This window comes from Drosophila mauritiana, chromosome 2R, assembly GCF_004382145.1.
Source record: "Drosophila mauritiana strain mau12 chromosome 2R, ASM438214v1, whole genome shotgun sequence".
NCBI classification, from domain to species: Eukaryota; Metazoa; Arthropoda; class Insecta; order Diptera; family Drosophilidae; genus Drosophila; species Drosophila mauritiana.
The window spans coordinates 6,356,594-6,380,691 of record NC_046668.1 but is presented as its reverse complement, the minus strand read 5'-3'; the positions used below and the strand labels follow the sequence as shown (position 1 = coordinate 6,380,691).

The 24,098-nt window shown below is 45.9% G+C and overlaps 7 protein-coding genes across 15 annotated transcripts in view; 4 read left to right on the top strand and 3 right to left on the bottom strand.

Moving 5' to 3' along the window:
• Positions 1-14,142, top strand: part of LOC117136038 (diacylglycerol kinase 1) — a 41,475-nt gene extending 27,333 nt beyond the window's left edge. For 2 of the 5 annotated variants that reach the window (XM_033296669.1, XM_033296668.1), the window contains 11 exons: positions 106-237; positions 856-1,067; positions 2,603-2,734; positions 3,385-3,574; positions 3,634-3,720; positions 3,873-4,084; positions 4,721-5,641; positions 11,015-11,170; positions 11,284-11,512; positions 11,572-11,753; positions 11,820-14,142. In XM_033296669.1, coding sequence (XP_033152560.1) covers positions 106-237; positions 856-1,067; positions 2,603-2,734; positions 3,385-3,574; positions 3,634-3,720; positions 3,873-4,084; positions 4,721-5,641; positions 11,015-11,170; positions 11,284-11,512; positions 11,572-11,753; positions 11,820-11,909 — 2,543 coding nt within the window. In that variant the 3' untranslated portion in view covers positions 11,910-14,142. Of the gene's footprint in view, positions 1-105; positions 238-855; positions 1,068-1,407; positions 1,744-2,602; positions 2,735-3,384; positions 3,575-3,633; positions 3,721-3,872; positions 4,085-4,720; positions 5,642-11,014; positions 11,171-11,283; positions 11,513-11,571; positions 11,754-11,819 lie in introns of those variants that run through there. The other 3 variants (XM_033296670.1, XM_033296672.1, XM_033296671.1) reach the window with 3 other exon arrangements.
• On the bottom strand, positions 13,448-16,569 carry LOC117136040 (ubiquitin-like-conjugating enzyme ATG10). Of its 2 annotated transcripts, XM_033296677.1 has the most exons (5): positions 16,481-16,569; positions 14,678-14,777; positions 14,456-14,612; positions 14,084-14,398; positions 13,448-14,027 (listed from the first exon to the last, which is right to left on the bottom strand). In XM_033296677.1, the coding sequence occupies exons 2-4, from the start codon at positions 14,771-14,773 to the stop codon at positions 14,133-14,135; spliced, it is 519 nt and encodes a 172-aa protein (XP_033152568.1). In that variant the 5' UTR covers positions 14,774-14,777; positions 16,481-16,569; the 3' UTR covers positions 13,448-14,027; positions 14,084-14,132. The 2 variants fall into 2 exon arrangements, with proteins under 2 accessions (XP_033152568.1, XP_033152567.1); XM_033296676.1 differs by lacking the exon at positions 16,481-16,569 and having other exon boundaries at positions 14,678-14,790.
• Positions 14,875-16,526, bottom strand: LOC117136039 (tRNA (adenine(37)-N6)-methyltransferase). 2 transcript variants are annotated; one of them, XM_033296675.1, is made up of 4 exons: positions 16,339-16,522; positions 16,068-16,248; positions 15,534-16,008; positions 14,878-15,479 (listed from the first exon to the last, which is right to left on the bottom strand). In XM_033296675.1, exons 1-4 carry the CDS (start codon positions 16,398-16,400, stop codon positions 15,019-15,021), a joined length of 1,179 nt encoding a protein of 392 aa, XP_033152566.1. In that variant the 5' UTR covers positions 16,401-16,522; the 3' UTR covers positions 14,878-15,018. The 2 variants fall into 2 exon arrangements, with proteins under 2 accessions (XP_033152565.1, XP_033152566.1); XM_033296674.1 differs by having other exon boundaries at positions 14,875-16,008; positions 16,339-16,526.
• A 341-nt stretch (positions 16,570-16,910) lies between the features above and the next one.
• Positions 16,911-18,377, top strand: LOC117137008 (proteasome subunit alpha type-6). Of its 2 annotated transcripts, XM_033298196.1 has the most exons (4): positions 16,911-17,019; positions 17,077-17,176; positions 17,239-17,415; positions 17,792-18,377. In XM_033298196.1, exons 2-4 carry the CDS (start codon positions 17,101-17,103, stop codon positions 18,271-18,273), a joined length of 735 nt encoding a protein of 244 aa, XP_033154087.1. In that variant the 5' UTR covers positions 16,911-17,019; positions 17,077-17,100; the 3' UTR covers positions 18,274-18,377. The 2 variants fall into 2 exon arrangements, with proteins under 2 accessions (XP_033154087.1, XP_033154088.1); XM_033298197.1 differs by lacking the exon at positions 16,911-17,019 and having other exon boundaries at positions 17,062-17,176.
• Positions 18,356-20,195, bottom strand: LOC117137007 (deoxyribodipyrimidine photo-lyase). Of its 2 annotated transcripts, none has more exons than XM_033298194.1 (3): positions 20,133-20,195; positions 18,807-20,078; positions 18,356-18,744 (listed from the first exon to the last, which is right to left on the bottom strand). In XM_033298194.1, the coding sequence occupies exons 1-3, from the start codon at positions 20,172-20,174 to the stop codon at positions 18,391-18,393; spliced, it is 1,668 nt and encodes a 555-aa protein (XP_033154085.1). In that variant the 5' UTR covers positions 20,175-20,195; the 3' UTR covers positions 18,356-18,390. The 2 variants fall into 2 exon arrangements, with proteins under 2 accessions (XP_033154085.1, XP_033154086.1); XM_033298195.1 differs by having other exon boundaries at positions 18,807-20,063; positions 20,133-20,189.
• A 272-nt stretch (positions 20,196-20,467) lies between these two features.
• Positions 20,468-22,074, top strand: LOC117136341. The gene is made up of 2 exons (XM_033297204.1): positions 20,468-20,961; positions 21,199-22,074. Exons 1-2 carry the CDS (start codon positions 20,536-20,538, stop codon positions 21,529-21,531), a joined length of 759 nt encoding a protein of 252 aa, XP_033153095.1. The 5' UTR covers positions 20,468-20,535; the 3' UTR covers positions 21,532-22,074.
• Positions 22,075-22,205: 131 nt separating this feature from the next.
• LOC117138482 (lysosomal aspartic protease) lies at positions 22,206-23,645 on the top strand. The gene is made up of 2 exons (XM_033300613.1): positions 22,206-23,213; positions 23,277-23,645. Exons 1-2 carry the CDS (start codon positions 22,296-22,298, stop codon positions 23,535-23,537), a joined length of 1,179 nt encoding a protein of 392 aa, XP_033156504.1. The 5' UTR covers positions 22,206-22,295; the 3' UTR covers positions 23,538-23,645.
• The last annotated feature ends 453 nt before the right edge of the window (positions 23,646-24,098 follow it).

Below are 24,098 nucleotides of genomic sequence, written 5' to 3'. Positions count from 1 at the left end.
TCTCTCTCTCTTCCGACTCCTCCCTTGCCACATGCCACCTGCTACCCAACCACCTGCACCCTCTACACCCCAATCTCTGCATCTCCATCTCTCAATCTTCGCCAGGTGTCGACAGCACCACGCTCAAGGAGGATGGCATCCACGTGTGGCGCCTGAAGCACTTTAGCAAGCCGGCGTACTGCAATCTCTGCCTCAACATGTTGGTGGGTCTCGGCAAGAAGGGCCTTTGCTGTGTGCGTGAGTATCTGTGTGGGTGGCACACTCTGAGGACAGGAAATTGTCTATCCGAATGGCCGAAGCAACTTTAAGGCCATTCGACTATCCACAAAATCCCCAAGAGGTTGCATTTATCCCATTAATATTTAGTGAATGTATATCAGGAAATGTTATTTTTAACATAATAACAATGTTGTTTTCGTACTTATTTTTTAATTCTGTGGTTTTTAATCTATTCTTAAATTTGTATGAAAAGCAAATACTTAAATTCGTCAATATAAAAATGAGTCATTTTATTGTTTTCAAGCTTAAACAATAACGCTGATTAAACGTTTGTTTGGTATACATCATATATTATTACTCATGGTTGACTGTTTTATTACTTTTAATATGTAATTTTTAGTGTTAAATATTGAAAAAAAACTTTAAATAGGATTGTATTACTGCTGGATTATAGGAAGTAAAACTATGCAATAATTATTGCATTTTATGTAAGCTGTTTTTTTTTATATTATTGACATGAACTCAGTTTAGTTAGCACATATACTCTTTTAATCGTGGATTTACATTTGCTGTGAAATTATTTATAACTTAAATTATTAAATTAAGCAAAGTAAATTGTATTACTTTCAATTACAGTTTGCAAGTACACCGTCCACGAGCGGTGCGTGCAACATGCCCCCGCATCCTGCATCACCACCTACGTCAAGTCGAAGAAACCGAAGTGTGGCGGAGACCTACTGCATCACTGGGTGGAGGGCAACTGCTATGGACGGTGCTCCAAGTGCCGCAAAAGGATAAAGGCCTACCACGGAATCACAGGACTTACCTGCCGCTGGTGTCACATGATGGTGAGTAGATGAATAGATTTCTTTATATAGTAAAATTATAAACTAAATTCGGAAAATATAGTTATTTTGGTAACTATAAACTGAATTTAAATAGTATATTCTTAGAAATTTCAATTTGGTCGTATTTAAGTATAAATACATAAGTAGATTATAACTGAAATTCGAGTTACATCAGCTGGCAGATTCGGTTCATGCTGAATTGACAGAGTTTCGAATGCCGCATAACCAATCCCCGTAACAAGACCAAATCAGATCAGTTCTGGCCGAGATTGCCGGCATTGTTTCGAAACAAAAATTCCAATTATCCGGAAAAACAAGGCAGCCTTTGGCCCAGCACTCGCAATGTAGTTTCGTTGGAGCTGTGACTCGCAGCCGGCAGGAGCACCAACACTTCCACCAGCGAAATCCACCCAATCCCGCACCCGGCAGGGACTCGGATGCGTCCCGATCCGCACACATGAGATGGGAACTTCGTTATGGCTGGCAAATTGTCACGTTCCGAACAAATTGCGCTACTGCTGCCGCCGTTGCATGCCACCAACTTTTGTGTCCTGTGTCTTTGACAAGTGCAGTGGAGATAATGCCGAATTCCTTTCCGCCAGAGGGTCGTCGGCGGGAGCGAAGGTCGGGAAACTTGGTCCTTCGAGCCGGATGCTGCTGCATCGGCAAATACTTTGTAAGCCAAACGTAGCCGACGCTTTTGACAGTCAATAACTTCGCATTTTGAGTGGATGCGTCTGTGTGGGGGGCATCTAGTCTTTGCCACATAAAAGGGGAATGTGGTTGCCATGCCCTCCCCCCGCCGCCACATTCCTCACCACAGATATAGTCTACCTAGTTCCGTTTAAAGTAAACACAATAGTGTTCAGGTTTTTTAACTAAGATTAACTTTCATAGGAATTTTAACATAACAATTTTAGGCTTTAATCACTTTGCTAGAAAATTGTAAAATCTAGTATAATTAAATAGTATATATATAAAGTAAAATAGTATAATTACAGCGAGGGAATAAACGGTTTGGCTTGTTGAAGCTAGTTATCCTTTTTGTTTAATAAAAGTAGACTGCTCACGTTTTCATAAGTTTCCTTTAATTAGAAACAAAAAACTTTTGAGCCTGGTCATCAGTGTATGACCAACTCCAAATCAATTTCAAAGGCCGCAGCTGTGAGAAAGTAATGCCAAAAAAGGAAGCCGCGTGGCCATTAGCCAAGAGAAGCATCCAGACTTCGCTCCAGCCAAATTGGTATTTAAATGAAAATCCGCGCCAAAATCTCATTTAGGCCAAAATTAACCATTTTTTCTGCTCCACGGGTCGGGTAGTCGCGGCGCTAACAAACTTTTAATCGGATTCATTAAGGCGAATTGAACGCTTGAGAGTCGACGACTCCGCGCTCCTTGTCCACCACTTCTGCCATAAGTGGCCTTTGGCCGGCAATGAAGTGGAAATTGAATTTAATAGCCTAGATTTTCTACGAGACCGCGCTATCTGGCTACGTACTCCGCCTAATTTGATTCGTTCCCCCCATCTCATCCAGCTCCACAACCGCTGCGCCTCGTCGGTGAAGAAGGAGTGCACCTTGGGCGAATACTCCGAGCTGATTGTGCCGCCCACGGCCATCTGCCCGGCGGTGCTCGACCGCCAGCGATCCGTGAACCAGGCTCACAAGGTAAGATTGCATCCTATCCCATTCTACTATATCCTTAAAGCCGCTTTCCCACTTTAATCATTCGCAAATATTCAAAATTCAAATTAAATGTGAATCTTAAGCTTTAATATGGTATTATAGGTTTAGTTTCAAATATGATAAAATTTCAATTGGACTTTCTGATTTATTATTTTTAACATGCCTTTAATGAAATATTTACTTATGGTGTTTAAAGTAATATACAAAATTCTGTCAATGATATTAATATTAATATTAACATAGAGAAAAAAAATCCTTCTATACCGACCAAGGTTGCGAAAGAAAACCTTTTAAAATAACGCATCTAAAATTATGCTCTATATCTATAGTCTTACTTAATAACACAATTCATTTGCACTGCTTCTTAACTAACAAACTAGAAAACAACGTAAACAAAAGCTTTTATATTTTTTTAACAATTTTCCCCTCCCGCTTAATTTTGTTAACAAATTTTAACATCACCCTGCTGCTAAGTAAAACATCCCAAAATTGGCAAACTAACCCCTTTCAAAATTGATCTTCCGCCTTCAAAATTGTAAAAAAAAATATATCGCCAAACATAACAATTGGAACTGCTGCTTTGCGCCCAACACCCAATCGTAACCCATGACATTGGCCAAATTCGTAACCAGAAATCCCAAATGCATCACCACCAGGCCACGCACTTCCAAATCACGCCGCCGGACGAGCTGAGCTGCCCGCTGCTGGTGTTCGTCAATCCGAAGAGCGGCGGTCGCCAGGGGGATCGCATCCTGCGGAAGTTCCAGTACATGCTCAATCCGCGCCAGGTGTACGACCTGTCCAAGGGCGGGCCCAAGGAGGGTGTGTGTGTGAGTGATGGCCGTTCAAGCACGGTGATTGATTTCCGCTCTCGTTGCCAGGACTCACGCTCTTCAAGGACCTGCCCCGCTTCAGGGTCATTTGCTGCGGGGGAGACGGCACCGTCGGCTGGGTTCTGGAAGCCATGGGTAAGTGCTGCAGCTGGACTTTAAAGAAACATTTGCGTTCTTCAAAGCCAACTAAGAATCCTGCTTTTATGATAAAATCTTTAGAATTGCTTAAAATACGAATGCATTTACATAGTAATAATTTAAGCGATGTGTCCCTGATTTTCCTGCAGACTCCATAGAGTTGGCCAGCCAGCCGGCCATCGGAGTGATTCCCCTGGGAACGGGCAACGACCTGGCCCGCTGTCTCCGCTGGGGCGGCGGATACGAGGGCGAAAACATCCCCAAGCTGATGGACAAGTTCCGCAGAGCCTCCACCGTGATGCTGGACCGCTGGAGCATCGAGGTGACCAACACTCCGCACAGCGATGAACTGCGACCCAAGGTGAGTGAAAACACAAGCTCAACTAAATATGCGTGAAATCATAATCATAATAATAGGAAAACAAAGCCAATTTGGCACAGTAATAAGATATCCTTTAAAAACCAATACGGGTAATTCAAATAAAGTTAATCCTTTATTACCTTCTATAAGTAATATATCCATATGCATATACATTTTGGTATATGCCCGAAAGGTTTTCAAAGATAAGACCTACTCCCGAGTTTCAGTTTGTAGCTAATGGAGTGACATTTTTAGATGGAAAACCCATTAAAGTGTAACATTTTGGGCCTTGCTGTTTTATTTATTGCTTTATTTAGCCTAGACACTGGGTATTTTCCCTTACGAATCGAATCGAATTGGCCATAACCCGGCCAAAGTAGGCGTTTGTGGGCGTGAGCTGGCCCTACCAGCTGGAAAATCCAATTATTGGCCACAAAGCGCTTACCACGCACACCATTCCCATCCTTGTCCTGAACAGCATCCTTGCCCTGCCTCTTGGGAGGAAAACGATTACACAAACTAATTTTGCTGGCTGGAAGGCGTGATGCTGACGCTGCCAACCAGCAATTCGAAAAACTCCAACCTCCAACAATTGGCAATTGCTAAGCCAAGTTTTACCTTCTTTTTCCGCCGCAGGTGACGCTGCACTCGAACATGCAGAAGGTGATTGAGCTGTCGCAAAGTGTTGTGGTCGACAAATCGCTGATGGAACGCTTCGAGGAAATCCAGCGGCAGAGCAAGCAGGTGGCCACGTCCATGGGCACGGCGGCCTCCAGCACATCGATTATGATGGCCAGCAAGACGGAAACGGAAATGGCAACGATGGCCACGATGGAGTTCGGCAGCAGCACGACGACCACCAACAGGACGACCACGACCAAGAGCATTTCGATGTCCACGTTCGAGACGCAGTGCCTGCAACAGACCCTGCGGACAGCGATGAGCAGCAGCAGCAGCAACACGAGCAGCGGCAGTCCGTGCAACGGCAACCAGGATGCGGAAACGGAAGTAGATTCCCATGCCGCTGCCGCTGCCGAAGTCCGGGAGCAGTCCTTGCCCAGTAGGTCGGGTGAAACGGAAAAGCAATCACTTGAGACGCTGCTGCTGCAGCACAAACAGCAGATGCAACAACAGCAGCAGCAGCAGCAACAGCAGCAAGGAGCCACATCACTGGCTGTCGAGGAAGCTGCAACAGCAACGCCAGTCGGGAGTAATCAAAGCGATAATAGTAGCCAGCGCAATAAGCAGAACAACATCCTTAAACAGCAAATTACATTGTCATTGGACTTGTCCGACCATGAGGACGAGCCCAAGGACGACGTGCAAGGCGATGGCGATGGCGCTGGCGATGGCACCAAGAGCAACGGCAACAGCATTCCGGCAACACCAGCCACACCGGCCACACCAATCACACCCACCACTCCGAATGCCGCATCAAGTGTGCTGCCGCAGCAGCATCTCCAGTTCGAGCAGCAACAGAAGCCCATCAAAGTGCAATCCGACAAGGACTGCACGGTGCCCTACAACATAATCAACAATTATTTCTCCGTCGGCGTGGTGAGTACTCTGCACAGCATGCACTGAAAGAAATCATTCCAATTCCAATATTGAGATTATTACACACTGCTAATATGAAAAGGATGTTTAGAACTTGGAACTTAGAACTTCTTCTTCTAATCACAGTGGCATTTGTTTAACCAAGGTGTTTGGAGTAAAGATAGTATCTATAAGATACCTTCTTATCAAAAAGGGTATTTCTGTAAATGGCATATATGTGCTGAACTGAAGTGTATGTAATGTAATGCCTAGAATGCATCCTACTGCTCCTTGGACTGTGACTCCGATTAGTTGCATCCACTAATGCCAGGCAGTCATTCCGGTTCCAGATTCACTCCGTCACATGTCAGATGCTAAGCCGGCGGTTGTCATGCCATTTCCATTCGAACTCGCTCCGCTGCTCGTGTTGCCCATCCGGTTTCAGGTCCACATCCACATCCCTGCCCATGCCCATGCCCATGCCCATGTCCGTGTCCGTGTCATCGGCAGTGGCCACATCCGGCGTAACAAGAGCAGCTATGGCGCAATTTTCATAATTAGTGAGGACGAGCTGTCGTGGCTGTTGACATGGGATTTGCAGTTGACAAGCTCGCTGGCCAGGCTTAATTTGATTATCCGAGGAAATCGCATCGCCTGGCATCACAAGTCCTTAGCCTTTGTCTCGAACTGATTGCCGGAAAATTCGGCCTTGTGTAGGTGTACGGCAATCAAAACAGAATTCTTAATTGGAAATTTGCGAAACTTTGTCAAGAGCGTCGGGGTCTTTACTCTGTATTACTACAGACTTCGTATTTATTTAGCTTCAATGCAATTTATGAATTACCTCGTCCATCAAGATTGTATTTGGTTTTGATTAGGTTGACGGCAGTCATTGTTCGTACATTCTAAGGCAATTAAATTAGGTTTGGAAAACTCGTTAGATATTTAGTCAGAGTATTGAGTAAAATACATGAGTACTATAAACTCGTAGATAAAGAAAGAACTTTGCACTTTAAGCCATTCTAACCAAGATTTTTGCATAATCCTTGCTACTCTGATTACTCAATAGTCCTTAAAGACCAATAATATTTGGGGCAAGTGTCCCGCTGATGGCCAAGTGAAGCGACTCAGCGTGGCTGTTCAATAATTCATTTAAGTCGACTCAATCATTTATTCAGCGTTTAGGGCAGGAGGCCGCATTTTTCCGGCGCACATAGCCCAAAATCCAGCCCTCAAAGCCCGCAAATGAATATCCTTTGGGGCGGGAAACGGTCTTTCAGATGCAAATTTGCGAGGAACGCAGTTCCGCTGGCTACATTCATAACCGCGGAGCTCAAACAAAGGCGCTGCAACAAAGAGTGGCGATGGTTCCGTATCCCCAGGAACCATGAATCGTGCCTGGGCGATTAGTCAAAGACTCTGGCGCGTTGCCACGCATTTTGCATGCAAAGTGGCTGATTTCCACAAAAGTCGAATGCCACACGCCCGTGGCTCAGGTGCAGATACAATTACACATACAGATACATATACCGGTGCAGGTGTAGAATAGCAGGATAGCAGACACAGATGCAGATGCAGATACAGATACTTTCGCATCTTGAGCTGGGGGATCGGGAGCATGCAAACGAGGTGGCACACAATCATCAGCTGCGCATTTGCATCATTGATGCTGCAATGCTTTCGATTGGCAGGTGCAATTTGCACTGTTTGCTTGCACTTTTGCCGGCTTTCGAGACCAAACTGCCCCGAAATATCAGGCAACACTCTTCTGCAATGCAAATTCACTTAACTCGAGAGTCCTGCCAGCCGGAATTCCCGAAAAACTGCAAATAGCCGAAAGCGTTTAGATTAATGAATTGTATGCCCAGGCTGTGGGCAGCACGAAACTTGTGTCATTAAAATTTCCAGCAAGTGTTGAATTAGTAACGCCAAACACCGCAAAGTCAGGAAAAGAAACAGATTGCGCCCCAGGGACCAACCTATATACATATAACATTAGAACGCCCACACACCCGCTGGCAATAAATAGGATGTGGGATAAAACTTTGCCCAGTGGCGTAGCGTCCTTTTGAATAATTTAGTATGATGTGCGATATGAGCACAAGGACAAGGAGCAGGGAAGCAGGGAACTTCAAAATCACAGATACTCGCACTTCCAGCGGCCTGCACTCCGCTTATCAGGCCGGGATTTAGTGGAGCCATAAAGTAAAGTTAAGTGACAACTTTACAGCTCGGCCTGGCGGCAGAAATGAAACGAAATGAAGGCCAAATGAAATGGCAAGTCGCACAAATCAGCAGGCCGACGATGTCCTGGCCCCCGTTACCGTTTTGTGGCAGAGTGCAAACACGCCCATTGGTCGCTCCAAGTACACAGAGAGGAAAGGATATAAAGGATATGGGCAAGCGCCCACACTTTGTATTACTTGCCTCATCAATTTAACATCTTAAATTCTATATATTACCTTAGTAGTTATTTGATATTGAACACTAAACGAGTGGAACTGAATTGAAACATCTGAATTCAAACACCTTTGCCATATCCATTGCACTCAGATCCCAAGATCACAGTTTAATATCAACCATTATGAGGAGCAATCAACTCCTAATGCATTTCTGATTGATGAAAGTCATATGGAATACCTAAACGATCTGCAGAACAGCCAGGAGCCACTAAGCTCCAAACGTTTTGTAGTTCGCTGTGTACGCGCAGGATATGTGGGAGGATGTGGGCGAGTGGGTCCTGCGTAAGGTCACACCATTTGTCAAGTGGCGGCTAAAGCCGAAATCCTTTTTGTACAAACATTTTGCGCTCCCCAGCGCCACAGAATTCAGCCTAATGCTCCTGCCACAGAGCGCCGGCAATTGCACACCAGATCCCACAAAATCCGCACCAGAGCCGAAATAAAAATGTGCGCCCGTGTGGAGGTGGGGGGGCTGGATCCTTTAGGATTGGGTGTGGATTCGGGCTTGGGTTTCCCCATATTTTCCCCATATTCGGTGTGTGTGCGTGTGGCGTGTTAGTTTATTTATGACTTGATGTGCGTCTGTTTAAACAGTAGGCGTCTACAGGCGAAGTGATGGCGATGATGTTATTGCCGTTTCTGCTCCTGCTCCTCCTCCGGCTCCAGTTGCCGGGATTTCACTTGTCGGACACATTTCACAAGGAGAGCTCTTTGTCCTGGGCCCATCACGAAATCCATTTAACACTCATGTACATGAACATGTGTCTGGTCTGCCAGGGAGCGCTCCGTTTCAAGTGGCCCAGCTCCTTGGGCGCGAGCATCCTTGGGGAGAACGGGTGGACCCGGAGCGCGAGCAGGAGGAGGAGGAGGAGCACTCTGCCCGGGTAATACAGCATGAAAAGTATTTCACGCTGACGCCTGGGTTTAACGTCAAACAATTGACGTTGAGCGCCAACTTGTGCGACGATAATAAAAGTGCGAGTTTCAGCCACTTTTGGGAGTTTCAGCCCAGCATTTAGCCGGCGAATCTGTCTTTTCGGATAACTTTGGCCAGATGGTAAAGGGGGTACTATCATGCTATAGTTTTTATAAGTTTGTGTGACCGTAAGATTATAGTTTTTACGGATTGCAAGGTAACTGGATGGAGGTGTTAACAATCAATAGTTCAGCAATTATCTGTAGGCAAAACTTATATTTTTATAAGCCTAACTACCAAATCCATTGGCTTATATACTGTACTGGTAAATAATCGTATACTTTTCATTAGCATTTCTTCAACTTAAGGTATAAAATATGTTAAGTACTCTATAAGCTAGAGTAGTTTTGCCAATTTCTAGCTTGTTTTTGGCTCACTCTTGCGTGGAAAAGAGGCTTTTCATCGCGGAGTCGTCAGTTTGGGGAACGGGGAAAACTGGCAAGTGGAGACTGTTATGGAGTTGATGTGTAATTGTCTGAGCTTCGACTTTGACTTCGGCTCAAGTTTTATGTGCCAGGACGCAGAGATAGAAGGCTGGATGCGCATTTTATGGAAGGGCTTTTTGTACCTGAGTTGCGCATACGCCCCGTTGCCTTGAATGGGATTTGGTCTTATCTATAACTGCTCGCATTTTCCCAGCTGCCTGCCAGTTTGGGTACACAAATTATTTCATTAGCCTCACACCTCCCTCGACCTTCTATTTTTTTTTTGCTTTGGGCCATCCTTGGGCAACGTGCCGCCGTCTATTGCTGAAATGTCGTGCCATCGGCAAACTTTCCCCAATGCAAACAAGCTGTCAGCTCGTGCGGTCTGCGCGCCTCCGCCGACAAGGAGTAATGGGTATGGTGCGGTCGAGGCATGCTAATAAGCTGGGCTGTCACTAAATTAGTTTACCGCACAGGCCGTGCATAAAGTGACATCGGAGATGGGGGAAGCGGGATGCGGGATGCTGCTGAAGCTAATTAAAAAGTTTTTCGTCGATTTTTCGATTTTAAGCTCTGGCAGGCGCTCGCTCATGTTGACAATTCAATTTGACGTCGAGCGGTAATAAATCTTATTTGCCGTGCAACCAGCAGGCCGTAATTGAAAGTCCTGCCGCCACCACGTGCCCTCAATCCGGCGGACAAAGGGACCGGAGGCGCGCGGGCCTGTGTGTATTTGCCGAGCGACATGCATAACAAATGCGTTGGCAGCCAGTGCAACGTGTCGTATGAGCAACGCCGGCCCACAGGGCGGGCACGCAACCGAATATCCGCATAAGAAATTAAAATGCAACCGTCCGCCCGATAAGGGAGACTGCCTCCACCGTCCGTCTTCCGTGAAATGGAGTTGCCCGAGGCTACTCCCTTCTGCACGGAAAGGGAGCATCCGGCACGTGAGCTCACCCAGCGCACACATAGGAGGCTGGGTAAATGGCACTGCTCCGCAATGGATTATGAGAATAGCAGGCTACTGCCAATTGCTTTCAGGTCCTGCCCAAATCTGCTTAAATTACACTTGGCATTTGTTTCACAAGCAGAATATTTCGCATTCCATACCGTTTATAGGACTAGGCGTGACATTTTTGTTATACTAATTCAATCTTAATGAACAAGGACAAGCCTTGAAGCATTAAGCTACTTGATAAATTCCTAAGACTTCCAAACACCTGAGATGTAAAGCTCCTTTGCCACCCGCCGATTGCTAATATAAATTAGGTGTCGTACCTAAGGCTCGGCCACAAGATTAATTAGCATTGCTGCGGTTGGGCCAATCGGATCCAATCCAAGTGGTTTGCCATGGCAGCCATGGCAGGAGTGTCAATCTAATTGAGATTTCTGGGAAAGTCTGAATGGCAAATAGCAATCGCGGTCGAGTGCAATCCGAACGTGACCCTGAATGGCGCGCTATCCAGCTGACCTTTCAACTGGCCTCGCACCCAACTCATCCCACAACGCACTGATTCTGTTTCCCCAGGACGCCGCCATCTGCGTCAAGTTCCACCTGGAGCGTGAGAAGAACCCGCACAAATTCAACAGCCGCATGAAGAACAAGCTGTGGTACTTCGAGTATGCAACATCCGAGACATTTGCAGCATCCTGCAAGAATCTCCACGAGAGCATCGAGATTGTGGTAAGTGGATGGGGAAGATGCAATCGATGTGGCGGCCACCCGTCGTCCGTGATTCATTAGCGGATGCTGGAACGATAGCTGCGCAGCGTGTAACCTTCGCTCCGTATTTGCAGTGCGATGGCGTGGCCCTGGACTTGGCCAACGGACCCCACCTGCAGGGAGTGGCCCTGCTCAACATCCCGTACACACACGGCGGCTCCAACCTGTGGGGCGAGCACCTGTCCCAGAAGCGGATACGCAAGAGCGCCGGCCCCTTCGGCAAGAGCAAGAAGCTCCGCGCCGGCGACAAGGAGTTCTCCGCCACCAGCTTCAATTCCGTGGACCTCTCGGTGGCCATTCAGGGTGAGTCAACTATGTCCAATTGGGATATATGTGATCTTATTCAACAATATCCTTTCTAGACTTTGGAGATCGGCTCATCGAGGTGATTGGGCTGGAGAACTGCCTGCACATGGGCCAGGTGAGGACTGGACTCCGCGCATCGGGACGTCGCCTGGCCCAGTGCAGCGAGGTGATCATCAAGACGAAGAAAACATTTCCCATGCAGATAGATGGCGAGCCCTGGATGCAGATGCCCTGCACGGTGAGTGAACTACAAACTGATAATGGTGAAGCAGTCTAATGATTACGTTTGATTTCCCTGCTGCAGATCAAGGTGACCCACAAGAACCAGGTGCCCATGCTGATGGCACCGCGGTCGGAGAAGGGACGCGGATTCTTTAACCTGCTGTGCAGCTGATTCAGGCGCAGCGCATCGAGCGACTTCATGGGCCGGAGTGCCCAGGAGTCGGCCGATGAGCTGGATGATGACTTTCGGATCGTCACTAGAAGCACCACCGTCCACAACATAGCCTAGCGTCAATAGCTTTAGCCCAGTCCACCCGCGATCGCATCGAATTGGTTAACCCTAGGTTAAGGCTTCCCTTATGATATGACATGATATGATATGATATGTGTAGATCTGCTATATGTGTATGTATTCTTGTATGCATGTATGTCGAGTGAGTTACAGAGCTTTATATTTAGTGTTAGACTAGCCAAATATACAACCGAGTCAAGTCCATTCCAATGGCATCCGAGTGCGGTGGCTGTATATATACATACATAGCAATACTGCGACGGCTTTAGGCCACCGGATATTTTAAGAACACACTTTAAAAGCGATAGCATAGCGAAAATTGTCCAAAGATGCAACTGAAATGAGACCAACCAAGCAACCAGAACAACAAACCAAACACAAAAACCAAACAGCTAATAGTAGTGCGAATTTTATGCCCTAGGCTAAGTACGAGTATGTAATTTATTCCGTCATTTATAAGCAGTGGTGGGTGTTGCTGGGATCGACAGGATATATGTATACGTCTACCGACGTATGTAGAACCAACACACATATCATTTGATTTCCGACTCGAGATTTTGCATTTGAGCAGCACTCGCCACTGAACTACGAACTTAACTTTTATTTTTTTTTTTGGTAATTTATATTGTATATAGCGAAACAAATGTAACTTGGCATGATGCAAGTGTCAACTAAATGGTGCAGCTTTAAACGAAATTTTATATATGAACACATATATTGAGAGGACACGAACCGGATGTTGAACAATACATACATAGCATATATGTATTGTATATTTCGTATATGTATGTTAAGTGCCAATAAGGTCCTCACAAATACAATACTCATAGAAGAATACCCTACTTTTCTCACCCCCATCAGTAAATTTAACCGCCCTGGTAAATTTCAGATCGAAAACCCACATTCCAAGCATTTCCCAGACCACGTGTACATTTTTGGACGCAAAGCACTAAGTAGTGCAAATCTGGTAAAGTGAAATCACCAATAATCCGGTTTGTTAAACGTAGTGTCCCTAGAATCAAATAACTACTAGCTGATAGTTATTGAATAGCACGCCACCAAAGAGCACTATTTTTGAACTATTAGGTAATACGAGAGGCACTTCTCAGATGGAATGTTAATTGGATATACTCGCAATATAATATGTGTCCTTCGAATCGTTACTCCCCCTAAGTAGTTCGGAATATTAAAGCTAACTTCGAAGACTAACCACAGTTTCTTACATACACTTTACACCTAATGTTATGGAGCGCGTCGAGTTATCCTAGTCATTTGCCGAGTCCAAATTGAGTTCTCCTCGTACGTGCCATCCTAACCCTTGGACCTTGGACTTCCTCAGCAGGATATCCGCACTGCACACGATTAATCCTTAATGTACGTGGACGTGTATACTGTCGAACTACTATTGCAAACCAACGTAATATACATAAAAGTCGATTTAATTTTGCAAATAAACATTTTCAATGCGATTCCCCGCGCCCACGAGTCCTCGGCTCCGCCAGGAACACGGGGATTTAGTGCCAGCGCCGGGACGCCGCTAATGCCACACAGTAGCCAGTTAACATTAATTATAAATGAACCACTTAATATTAGTAAAATGCAAAGCAAAGCGGCTCAGCAAGGCCACGCTTGTGTACAGTACAACTAGATGTAAGCGTATACCTGTCTAATGTTAAATCGAAGTAATCGAAAAGTAGCTACTAGTTGATATTACCAGAGAAATGAACGAAAATAGCAAGTGGAACTTGAAAACTATACACTACGTTAAGCGATGATATATTAATGCCTAAGTAGTTGAATGTATCGCCTAAGCGAAGTTATAATCTGTGTACAAAGCTGGGTTCCTTTAGTAGCTCCATTAGATTTTCGTTTTCAACTTAAATTATCCACTGATGTGCTGCTGCAGGTGTCATGTCATGCTACGACCCTATGCCCCATGGATCTTCACTCGTGCCAAGAACTGGTGGCGATGGGGTCCCAAGTTAAGGTGTAACCACTCTAAAATAGGGAACGAAATGTAAAACTGTAAAGTGCATAAGCCATATTATCCATACATGTATACTCCTATAACCAGTGTTTAAAACAACCACCAATAAATTCAAATTACGTAAAATCCTGGCTTAAGCCGTACGCATTTTGCAGGTACAACTGCACATGTGGTCCGTACAGACTGATGAAGGTAAGCACCTGGTTGGAGCTGGGCTTTCCGAACTGCTTCAGCACTTCGGCGGTGCGGCATGGATGCAGTGCCATGAAGGGTCTGAAAAGCACCGGGTGATCCATCTGGGTGAGTATCTGGTGGAGATCGCTGGCCTTCGATTCGGGCATGAACAGTCGCCAAATGGCCTCCAGATCTAGAAGGCTTCCATCTATGAGAAGTGGGATTATTTGCACATCTAGTGAGATTTTGTGACATATATAAATACCTGATCTGTGTGCCTGGAAGAACAACATTGGTACTTGATAGGAAACACTAAAGACCACATGATACTCCACACTAATTAACTCAGCCGAGTTGTCCTTGCCACCTTGGCATTTAATCTTTTGACGATATTTGAGATAGGTATTCGGTTCATTCGAGTCCTAAATTGGGATGGAAAATGTATAAATCAATTAGGCCGAATTATAAAATCCGCACTTGGTGATACCTTTTGCTCCAACATCCAATTATCACCCAACTTCTGGGACATTTCAAGGAACTGCTTGGCCTGGCTCAAGAAATCTTTCCAGCTCAAGTCGCCCATAATGCTGAAAATAAAGTACAAAAATATGCTTGTTAAAATTTTTAAACACTTTAAATACCCACGCGTTAAGATACATGAAAGAAAACAATTTATTTGCGTGGGAAACAAGCCTCATACATATATTTAAGAATGTCCTGTATTCTAGAGCAAAATTGAAACGCCAAAGGTAAAAGCTCCTCAACACAATACACTTAAGCTTAACACAAATCGTCAATTAACGAATATCAATTGCAATAATCCATAAGTTAGGCGCTGCGCAGGTCGCCGTCCAGGGCGGTAACCTGGACATTCTCGTTGCGCCGGACCTGAACCACAGTCACCGTGCCGGCCTTGTCATCGAATTTGCACGTCACCGTGACCTCCCGCAGCTGGAAGGTAAATATTTGCGAGCCGTATTTTGTGCGCAAGTAAACGGAGCGTGGATCCGCCTCCAGAATGTCCACGATGCACTGTTTCTCCACCTGCAGCTCCTTCAACTGCGCCTCGGCATGCTCGTTAAAGGTCACGCTGAGTCTATTGCTGGCCACCACCCAGTTGGGAACTCGCACGGCGCTGGGTGGCGGCAGAATAGCATCAGCTCCAATGCCCGCGGTTCCGCTGTAGCCAGCTGCTCCGTACAGCTCCAAGTCCGATTCCTCTCCGTCAGGCTCCTGTCTAGAGTCGTAGAAGTCCAGGCTGCTCTCATGCGGTCCAACAGACGTTCTTCCTATCCGGGACAATAACTTTAGTTGCATTTTTGCTTGATGCTCGTCCAACGTACCTGAGTCAACGCTCAAGGATGGTGCATCGTAATGTGGAATGTAGGGCTTAATGTCCAACACGGGTGTGCCGTCTACCATGTCCGTACCAAAGAAACTAATAGTGGCGTTCTCGATCTTCTCAATCTCCACCAACGAGAGACCAATGGGACACGGGCGGTGTGGAGATCGTGTGGAAAACACACCCACCCGCTCGCCGCCGAGACGGGGAGGTGCCACCTTAGCCTTGGGGTGGGCATTGTTGCGGTGGAAATGGTAGATGAGCCACAGATGCGAGAAGTCCTCCAGTCCCTCCAAGGAGTGCTCCGGATTGGTGAACACGCCGTCGTTGAGTTGGATGATACCCCGCAGGCGACTGCCCACAATTGACTGCCTCGGCACGGCCCGCTTCTCTGGGAACGCTGTCCGGATCACTCCTATAGGCCGAAAGTGTGCGTAGTCCTCTCCCAAGCAGTTCCCTCCATTGGTATGATTGCTCTAAGGATTGGGTGCGAGGTTTGTATGTGTCTTTCAGTGTGTGGGAGGGTCAAACGCACCTGACCTTGGCCCGTCTGCTGGTCCTGTGTCTGCTGCTGGTGCTCCTGCTTCTCGCCGGCGACCTTGTCCTTGGCGCTCTTGTTGTTGTTCGCACACCCCTCGCAGCGGAAGTCCTGCAGCAGGCGGGTTATCGTCTCAATGTCCTTGCGCTGCACATGCTGCAAGTTGCGCACTTGCTGCCTGCATCATGGTCAAGGCAAAATCGGTGTGAACTTGAACTATACCAGTAGCAAAAGGACACTCAGGGCAATTTGCCTGTCTTAAACGCACCTGAGATTGTTGATCTCGTTCCGCGCGATGGTCAACTGACTCTTCAGATCATCCTCGTGCATATTCGCTGCCGGCAACGCGCACTAGACTCCCAAATAATCCGCAATTGCAGCGTTCTCCGCTGTTATTGACTAATATTTACCTCGATTCTCAATGGTTACAACCAGCTAGAGTTGGCCATCACTTACGCACGGCACCGCGACGTTATCGATTGTCGATAGTTTTAACTGTGGTTGGTTACGGCCAACTGCCTTAATTTCAGTTAGATCTAGCTTGTGCTAAATAGCTTTTTTTACTAAAGAAATTTTTTCGTAAACATCAAAAAAGAAATTATATACGATACATAAATATAGATATATACATTATTAATTTATCAATTTACTTATGTTTGTAAACATTTTATTTTACAAATCACTTTGCTCTATGTATAAAAATTTACAATAATTCCCAATAAAAATTGGAATGTGTAACCATTTTTTAAGCTTAGCTTAACTATATTTGGCTTTTTCCATATATTCGATTTCAACGATAAGCGATAGGTCCCAGCGCGCGTTGCTTTTTGGTATTTTTTAGGACCATTTTCGGGCTGGGAATGACAATCTGAATTTTGCACAGTAGGTTCGATTTGAAGCGACATTTTCTCTGCTATATACAAATTTGTAAATTTTAATTGTTCACAAGGTGTGTTGCTTGCGGCAGACTTGAGTACTGCATTTTAACCGGCGTTGTCTATTGCAGCTACCGAAGCAAGAAGAAAGCATCATGTCTCGCGGAAGTTCAGCCGGCTTTGACAGACACATTACGATCTTCTCTCCGGAGGGACGCCTCTACCAAGTGGGTGAGTACCCTCGCACTTGCCGCTCCATTGCATCCAGTCTGACATTCTCCTTTCCCCGCCAGAGTACGCCTTCAAGGCTATTGCCCAGGAGAACATCACCACGGTGGCGCTGAAGAGTGGTGATTGTGCCGTAGTGGCCACCCAAAAAAAAGTGACCGAGAAGAACATCGTGCCTGAAACGGTGACCCATCTGTTCCGCATCACCAAGGATATTGGATGCGCAATGACTGGACGCATGGGTATGAACCATAGATACCTTAAATTCTTATTAATCCCGGCATGATTCGAGTCATATTCCAGCCGAGTTAGCACAGAATTATCCCATTGTTGATAGGTCCTATTAACCCTCTAGTCATGGGTTTATCGAGGGATAAATGGGTGTGGTTTTCTATTTCAATTCATTTATTCTGTCTGTTGAAAGTCCGAGAAGTATGGTAGGGTCTTTCACTTATGATTGTGCTAAAATCAGAAGCAACAGCTTGCCAGACATTAGGGCAAAGGCGTCTAGCGTGGAGCCAACTCCAAAAGTAGATTTCACTGGGTTCTTCAGCAAGAATAAAGGTCATATCAAACCAAGAGTGTCACTAAATACTTAAAATTATTTCTCTCCCCTAGCTGATTCCCGCTCACAGGTGCAGAAGGCCAGATACGAGGCCGCCAACTTCCGCTACAAGTATGGCTATGAAATGCCCGTGGATGTGCTGTGTCGTCGAATTGCAGATATCAACCAGGTGTACACCCAGAACGCCGAGATGCGTCCGCTCGGCTGCAGCATGGTGCTGATAGCGTACGACAATGAAATCGGACCCAGCGTTTACAAGACGGACCCGGCTGGCTACTTCAGCGGGTTCAAGGCCTGCTGTGTGGGTGCCAAGACTCTGGAGGCCAACAGCTATCTGGAAAAGAAGTACAAGCCCAACTTGTCCGAGGAGAAAGCGATTCAGCTGGCCATCACCTGTCTGTCCAGCGTGCTCGCTATAGACTTCAAGCCGAATGGCATTGAGATCGGCGTGGTCAGCAAGTCTGATCCCACTTTCCGCATTTTGGATGAGCGGGAGATCGAGGAACACCTTACCAAGATCGCCGAGAAGGACTAAGTTCTGTCCCGCTAGCTGTAATTTTGTCATATTTTATAAAGCCTCTCCTTGGATCTATGGTTAAATAAAAAATGCTCTTGGCTTGCATTCAAAACAAAGGCAAATTCCAACAGCGTTTTATTTCTTCTTGTGCACCTTACCGCCGTATCGCATGACAAAAGCATTTACATCGAATTTGCGACGGCATCCTTGATAGTTCATGTACCGAACCTTACCGAAGATAGCCCGCTCCTTCCAGCCCATGTCATGGACGCCGCCAATGGACCACATGCAGCCGACATAGCCGTTGGGGTCGCGTCCATCCAGACTGTACTTGTCGTTCAGCAGGATCGAGTACTCCAACGCCTGCTCCGGTGTCGCAGTCCATTCCAGAATCTTTTTGGCCCAGTACATGCGCAAAAAGCCGTGCATTTTTCCCTCGCGCACCAGCTGCAGTTGCGCCGAGTTCCACAGGTCGTCATAGGTGAGAGACTAGGGAAAAATAATAAAATCTTAGTAGTGGCAAATCAAAAGAAACACATTTCTTGGTGAACCTTCTCTAGTTCCTCTAAGCTGTAGCAGGGGTCCCGCTTGTCCTTTCGATGTGCATCCAGCGTTTGATATGCCCAAGAACTTAGACCTTTAAGACTATCATAGTGCTCGTTGTAGAAGCAAAAGTTATCCGCCAGTTCGCGGCGCACAATGGCCTCCTCGCAAAACGCATCCGCCGAGGCTTTGTGTTGCCCTCGAAACCGCTGCACCTCCAGAGCACAGCGCTGAGCCGAAATATGACCAAAGTGCAGCCACGGCGAGAGTCCGGACAAGGCGTCTGCCGTGGGATCGTTTCGCTTGTCATTGAAATGGCGCAAACGACGACTGCAGAACTCGTAGAGCTGCTGGCAGGCCGCCTTATAGCCTGGCTTGGCCCACTGCACCTCGTCTACTTCCATGTCGCACTGCAGTGAAGCATAGGCAGCTGACCAGTCCACGGCTTGTACATTCTTGCAGCCAGTTCCATGAGGATGCCGCACAACCGGTGGGAATTCGCTGAGGTACTCCCCTAGCTTGGAGTTGATCTTGTTGCGGATGGTACGAGCAGCGTACTCCTGTTTGTCGGAGGCCACCCACAACGGGACTACATTGTGAGCATCGACTTGCACCAACGGCACGCTCTTGGGCAGTGCCTTGCCCACGTCGTCGACCCATTGGCGGGGCAAACGCAGCGGAGCAAAGTCGCAGACTACGGCTCCGATGTCATTGGATTTTACAAATTGTGGTAACTTTTCCGCAGCGGGGCCCATCAGCAGGTGGAACGGTATATCCAGGGCGCGACACTGCTGCTCCACCTCCTGCAGGCCGCCCATCATGAATTTGTAGTGCCTGATAGTGGCATTTAGGAATTTGGGAACTAGGCAAAATACCACGGTTAAGGGTATTTCCAACTTGAGAGCCAGACGCTGCGCAAAGAGCAGGGCCCAGTTGTCCTGGACGCGCCCGTCGCGGGACATCCAGTAGACGACGCCGCCTAGGCTGGATTCCTTTACATCTTCGGTTTTGGACAGGACGCGCACTCGTTTTTTCCGAAAAGAGAATTCCTGTATGCTGGCTGCCGTGCAGACTCGCTGGTGTTCCAAGTGGGTGAGAAACTGCTCGAAGTTTTGGTAATCCGGCTTAGAAACCAACGAAGCCTTCGATGTGGAGGCCTCCTCATCACTGCTTTCCTGGTCACTTTTGGGCTTGGAGCTGGCCTTCTCGCTTTTTGCTGCCCTTTTGGAAGGACCTGCCTTCTGCGCCTTCGTACGCTTCATCGTCTGCAGCGGAAGAACCTGAACATGAATGAAAAATCCTGATTTGATTTGTACTAATTTGATTTAACCCACGATCTTGAATGATTCTCGCCAATATGAAGCGAGTGTAAACATAACTGTATAACGATATGGCGACTCTATCAGCTGTTCAATGAGAAAGAAAAAAGGCCAGTGGTCGCACTCCAAATGCTCTACATTGAGGTAAGCTTCTGTGCATGGGAAATTATTATTAGCTCACATAAATAAGAATTAAATATTATGTTCAAATTTTAGGAGTACATTTGTTGTTAGGAGATTATTTTAGTTCTAGATGATTCTATTTCCCAAATATTCCCTAAAATGTCAATAGTCTCAGTACCGCATACAATACACAGCAGTTATCGATTACAAAAAGAGTGCAGCTCTGAAAGCGCACGTTGAAATTAAACCGATTCTTTACTGTTTTATATTAAAATGTATTATATTGGAAAAGAAAATGGACGAAACTGTGGACGAAGCTGCGTTTAATGCCAATATCGGCCGTATTGCTCGATCTACGCTTTTGCACGATGCTGAACAGTCGATCCACAGGGAGTTGATCGACTACGCTGTGGCGTCATGCCGTCTGTTTTACATCCAGGATGCTTCAGCCTGGAAGGAATGGAATACCAGGAACGAGGCTTTCAGAGATCTCACTGCCAAGGAAGTGTGCCATTTATTCCTAACCGAAGTTCTGCCCCAACTGGACAACTATCAGCTTCCGGAGATGGCCCAAAAACGCCTCAAGCTTCTGGATCTGCATCCGTTCTTCAGGCGGGTTGACCAAGGCTACCAGTATACTCCGGATTGTGACCTTGCAGCTCGATTTGTAGTCCAGCCCCAGAAGCATTTTATCCAACCTGAAGATATCAATAAGATTAAGGTAAGCATATCTGTCGGCGAATCATTTTGATGTCAATTATTTATTTACATGCATATATATGCATGTATTTTCTTAAAATTGCTTTCGCTAATAACACGCACATTAGTCCCATATATTTCCAGTGGTCAACATATTATGCAGTTAATATTGTTTTTACCAGGCACATGACATTTTTAATCTTATATCTCTCTTTCTTAATGTACAAGTGCAATATTAATTTTTGCTCGATTTTTTTAGAAAGGCGATTCCCTGAAAAGATGTCAAACCGTGCTCATGGAAAGCGATGAAATGGAGCAGAAAACCTGCGTTGGGTATCGAAGCAAGGTCACCCTGGAGTCCGCCGTTCTCTTCTCGGTACTGTTGTCCACCAACCATGAGCTTTCCATTGGGAAGATGCTCGATATGAGTGAGATTCACGAAAGACTACGGCGCGCCAAACAGTCATTCGAGGATACTGCTAGGGTAACTCCATTCCGAACAAACATTGATGACCTAATCTCCGATTTGGATGTCTGTGCTAAGGTCAAGTCAAAACTTTGTCGAGTAATAAGTGATTGTAAAAAGTACTAGAAAGGATTAGCTATTATTAAGCATAGTTGAAAATCAACTGACTATTTCGAAAGTCTTGGCCAGTCTGTGCACAAAGTTTTCTTTGACTTCCGAAGTCGGTTTTAAACATTTTATACTGCATTTATATCGGTTGTCTATATTTAATACTTTTATTTGCTATTAATCAATAGTATAAAATTATTTCTCTGAATTTTAGGTGACTATAAGAAGTCTACTTTTTGTAATATTTTAGAACCATGTAAGCTCAAAATATTACTTACTATTCATATTTTAATACATAATTCCCATGTAATCTTGAACTTATTAGAATTTATATATGACATAAGATTTGAAATTCAGCTTCGACCCGCTCCCAACGATTGTTATCTATATTATTTATTAATATATTAACGTTGCTCCTCATAATTGTTAAAAGTTTACTCATAAAAGCGTCTAAAATTGAAAGATGGGAAATACTATTTAAACTTTCACTTGTATCTGTACTAAGATCGTAGTGATGATACATTCTCTTCCCAAATGTGTAGAAATAATGATACATTTGTAGTATATATATAAAAGCGAAATATTAAAAAGAAAAACATTCCGAAAACTCAAGAATTCCATTAGTTTCCAAAGAAACTATCGAATCTCTAGTCAAAACGACGCGCCAAGCAAAATTTAGTACATTATCTGTGCTGAATCATTTTCGCTGTACCGCAATATTTAATTAACTGCAGCGATCATTGCAGTTTTAGCCACCAGAGAAGCGAAACATAGAACTCGAAATGCAGAAGGTTGCACTGCTGCTAGTCGCCTTCCTGGCTGCGACCGTGGCCCACCCAAATTCGCAGGAGAAACCCGGTTTGCTGCGTGTACCGCTCCACAAATTCCAGTCGGCCCGCCGGCACTTTGCGGATGTGGGCACGGAGCTGCAGCAATTGCGCATTAGGTACGGCGGAGGTGATGTACCGGAACCGCTGTCCAACTACATGGACGCGCAGTACTATGGCCCAATTGCCATTGGCTCGCCACCGCAGAACTTCCGTGTGGTTTTCGACACCGGCTCCTCGAACTTGTGGGTGCCGTCCAAGAAGTGCCACCTGACCAACATCGCCTGTTTGATGCACAACAAGTACGATGCCTCCAAGTCAAAGACCTACACCAAGAACGGCACTGAGTTCGCCATCCATTACGGCTCGGGCAGCTTGTCTGGATACCTGTCCACGGATACGGTGTCCATTGCCGGCCTGGACATCAAGGATCAGACATTCGCCGAGGCGCTCAGTGAGCCGGGCCTGGTCTTCGTGGCTGCCAAGTTCGACGGCATCCTGGGCCTGGGCTACAGCTCCATCTCGGTGGACAAGGTGAAGCCGCCATTTTACGCCATGTACGAACAGGGTTTGATCTCCGCTCCGGTGTTCTCATTCTACCTGAATCGCGATCCCGCCTCTCCCGAGGGCGGTGAGATTATCTTTGGCGGCTCCGATCCCAACCACTACACTGGTGAATTCACCTACTTGCCCGTTACCCGCAAGGCCTACTGGCAAATCAAGATGGATGCCGCCTCCATTGGCGATTTGCAGCTGTGCAAGGGCGGTTGCCAGGTGATCGCTGACACCGGCACCTCACTAATTGCTGCTCCCTTGGAGGAGGCCACCTCTATTAACCAAAAGATCGGTGGAACTCCCATCATCGGTGGTCAGGTAAGTACCATGCTCTAAGTTCTCACATTAAGCACTGCTAATCCTCTTAATTTTCTACTCTAGTATTTGGTTTCTTGCGATCTCATTCCCCAACTGCCGGTAATCAAGTTTGTGCTGGGCGGAAAGACTTTCGAGCTCGAGGGCAAGGACTATATCCTCCGTGTGGCTCAGATGGGCAAGACCATCTGTCTGTCCGGCTTCATGGGCATGGACATCCCCCCGCCAAACGGTCCCTTGTGGATCCTGGGTGATGTTTTCATTGGCAAATACTACACCGAGTTTGACATGGGCAACGATCGTGTGGGCTTCGCCGATGCCAAATAATCGAACAAAGAAAAGTATACTTAAAATTTAAATTGTAAACATTATCGATCGATCCTATGGCGGATTTCTCCGAAGAACCCATGGAATATATATATGTAATAGCTATAACGTTTCTTTGTTTGATTGCGAGTTGTTTATGCGAAATCAGTTGAATGGTTTTGCTGGCTCTGCTCTTTGTGATAGCGCACAAAGCTTTATACTACATATATTATGTTTGTGAATGTGTGTATGGCATTTGTCATCATTAGTGGCGGGGCTAATTGAAAACGAATGTACTGCTTGTGGAGCTTTTTCACTCAATTAATTTGTATAATATACTTTTCTATACAGTGAAAAGAGCTTGTATCGGACAGTTGATAAGAATTCTCTGGGGATCAACGACTCCTCCTAGTTGCCATTTAATGCAAGTTCCTCATTACATTCAAGAAATTTGATAAATCAGCTTTCTTTTCAATACTATATGATGTCATATTCAAATGTATAGTTTTAAATAATGGTGAAATTCAATACACGAAGATTTAAATGATGGACGGAATTATAAAAAGGCAATAATAAGCGACT

What these genes read in the sequence shown, in the direction of transcription:
- LOC117136040 (XM_033296677.1), bottom strand. Translation starts at nt 14,773, where the DNA reads ATGGGCGACTTGAGCTGGAAAGATTTCTTGAGCCAGGCCAAGCAGTTC. An exon ending in ATTGGATGTTGGAGCAAAAG is followed by an intron (nt 14,613 to 14,677) that starts GTATCACCAAGT and finishes ATCCCAATTTAG; the next exon opens with GACTCGAATGAACCGAATAC. An exon ending in CTTCCAGGCACACAGATCAG is followed by an intron (nt 14,399 to 14,455) that starts GTATTTATATAT and finishes CACTTCTCATAG; the next exon opens with ATGGAAGCCTTCTAGATCTG.
- LOC117136039 (XM_033296674.1), bottom strand. Translation starts at nt 16,400, where the DNA reads ATGCACGAGGATGATCTGAAGAGTCAGTTGACCATCGCGCGGAACGAG. An exon ending in AACGAGATCAACAATCTCAG is followed by an intron (nt 16,249 to 16,338) that starts GTGCGTTTAAGA and finishes ACCATGATGCAG; the next exon opens with GCAGCAAGTGCGCAACTTGC. An exon ending in AGCAGACGGGCCAAGGTCAG is followed by an intron (nt 16,009 to 16,067) that starts GTGCGTTTGACC and finishes CCCAATCCTTAG; the next exon opens with AGCAATCATACCAATGGAGG.
- LOC117137008 (XM_033298196.1), top strand. Translation starts at nt 17,101, where the DNA reads ATGTCTCGCGGAAGTTCAGCCGGCTTTGACAGACACATTACGATCTTC. An exon ending in GGGACGCCTCTACCAAGTGG is followed by an intron (nt 17,177 to 17,238) that starts GTGAGTACCCTC and finishes TTTCCCCGCCAG; the next exon opens with AGTACGCCTTCAAGGCTATT. An exon ending in CGCAATGACTGGACGCATGG is followed by an intron (nt 17,416 to 17,791) that starts GTATGAACCATA and finishes TCTCTCCCCTAG; the next exon opens with CTGATTCCCGCTCACAGGTG.
- LOC117137007 (XM_033298194.1), bottom strand. Translation starts at nt 20,174, where the DNA reads ATGTTTACACTCGCTTCATATTGGCGAGAATCATTCAAGATC. An exon ending in GGCGAGAATCATTCAAGATC is followed by an intron (nt 20,079 to 20,132) that starts GTGGGTTAAATC and finishes ATTCATGTTCAG; the next exon opens with GTTCTTCCGCTGCAGACGAT. An exon ending in GCTTAGAGGAACTAGAGAAG is followed by an intron (nt 18,745 to 18,806) that starts GTTCACCAAGAA and finishes ATTTTTCCCTAG; the next exon opens with TCTCTCACCTATGACGACCT.
- LOC117136341 (XM_033297204.1), top strand. Translation starts at nt 20,536, where the DNA reads ATGGACGAAACTGTGGACGAAGCTGCGTTTAATGCCAATATCGGCCGT. An exon ending in AAGATATCAATAAGATTAAG is followed by an intron (nt 20,962 to 21,198) that starts GTAAGCATATCT and finishes CGATTTTTTTAG; the next exon opens with AAAGGCGATTCCCTGAAAAG.
- LOC117138482 (XM_033300613.1), top strand. Translation starts at nt 22,296, where the DNA reads ATGCAGAAGGTTGCACTGCTGCTAGTCGCCTTCCTGGCTGCGACCGTG. An exon ending in CTCCCATCATCGGTGGTCAG is followed by an intron (nt 23,214 to 23,276) that starts GTAAGTACCATG and finishes TTTCTACTCTAG; the next exon opens with TATTTGGTTTCTTGCGATCT.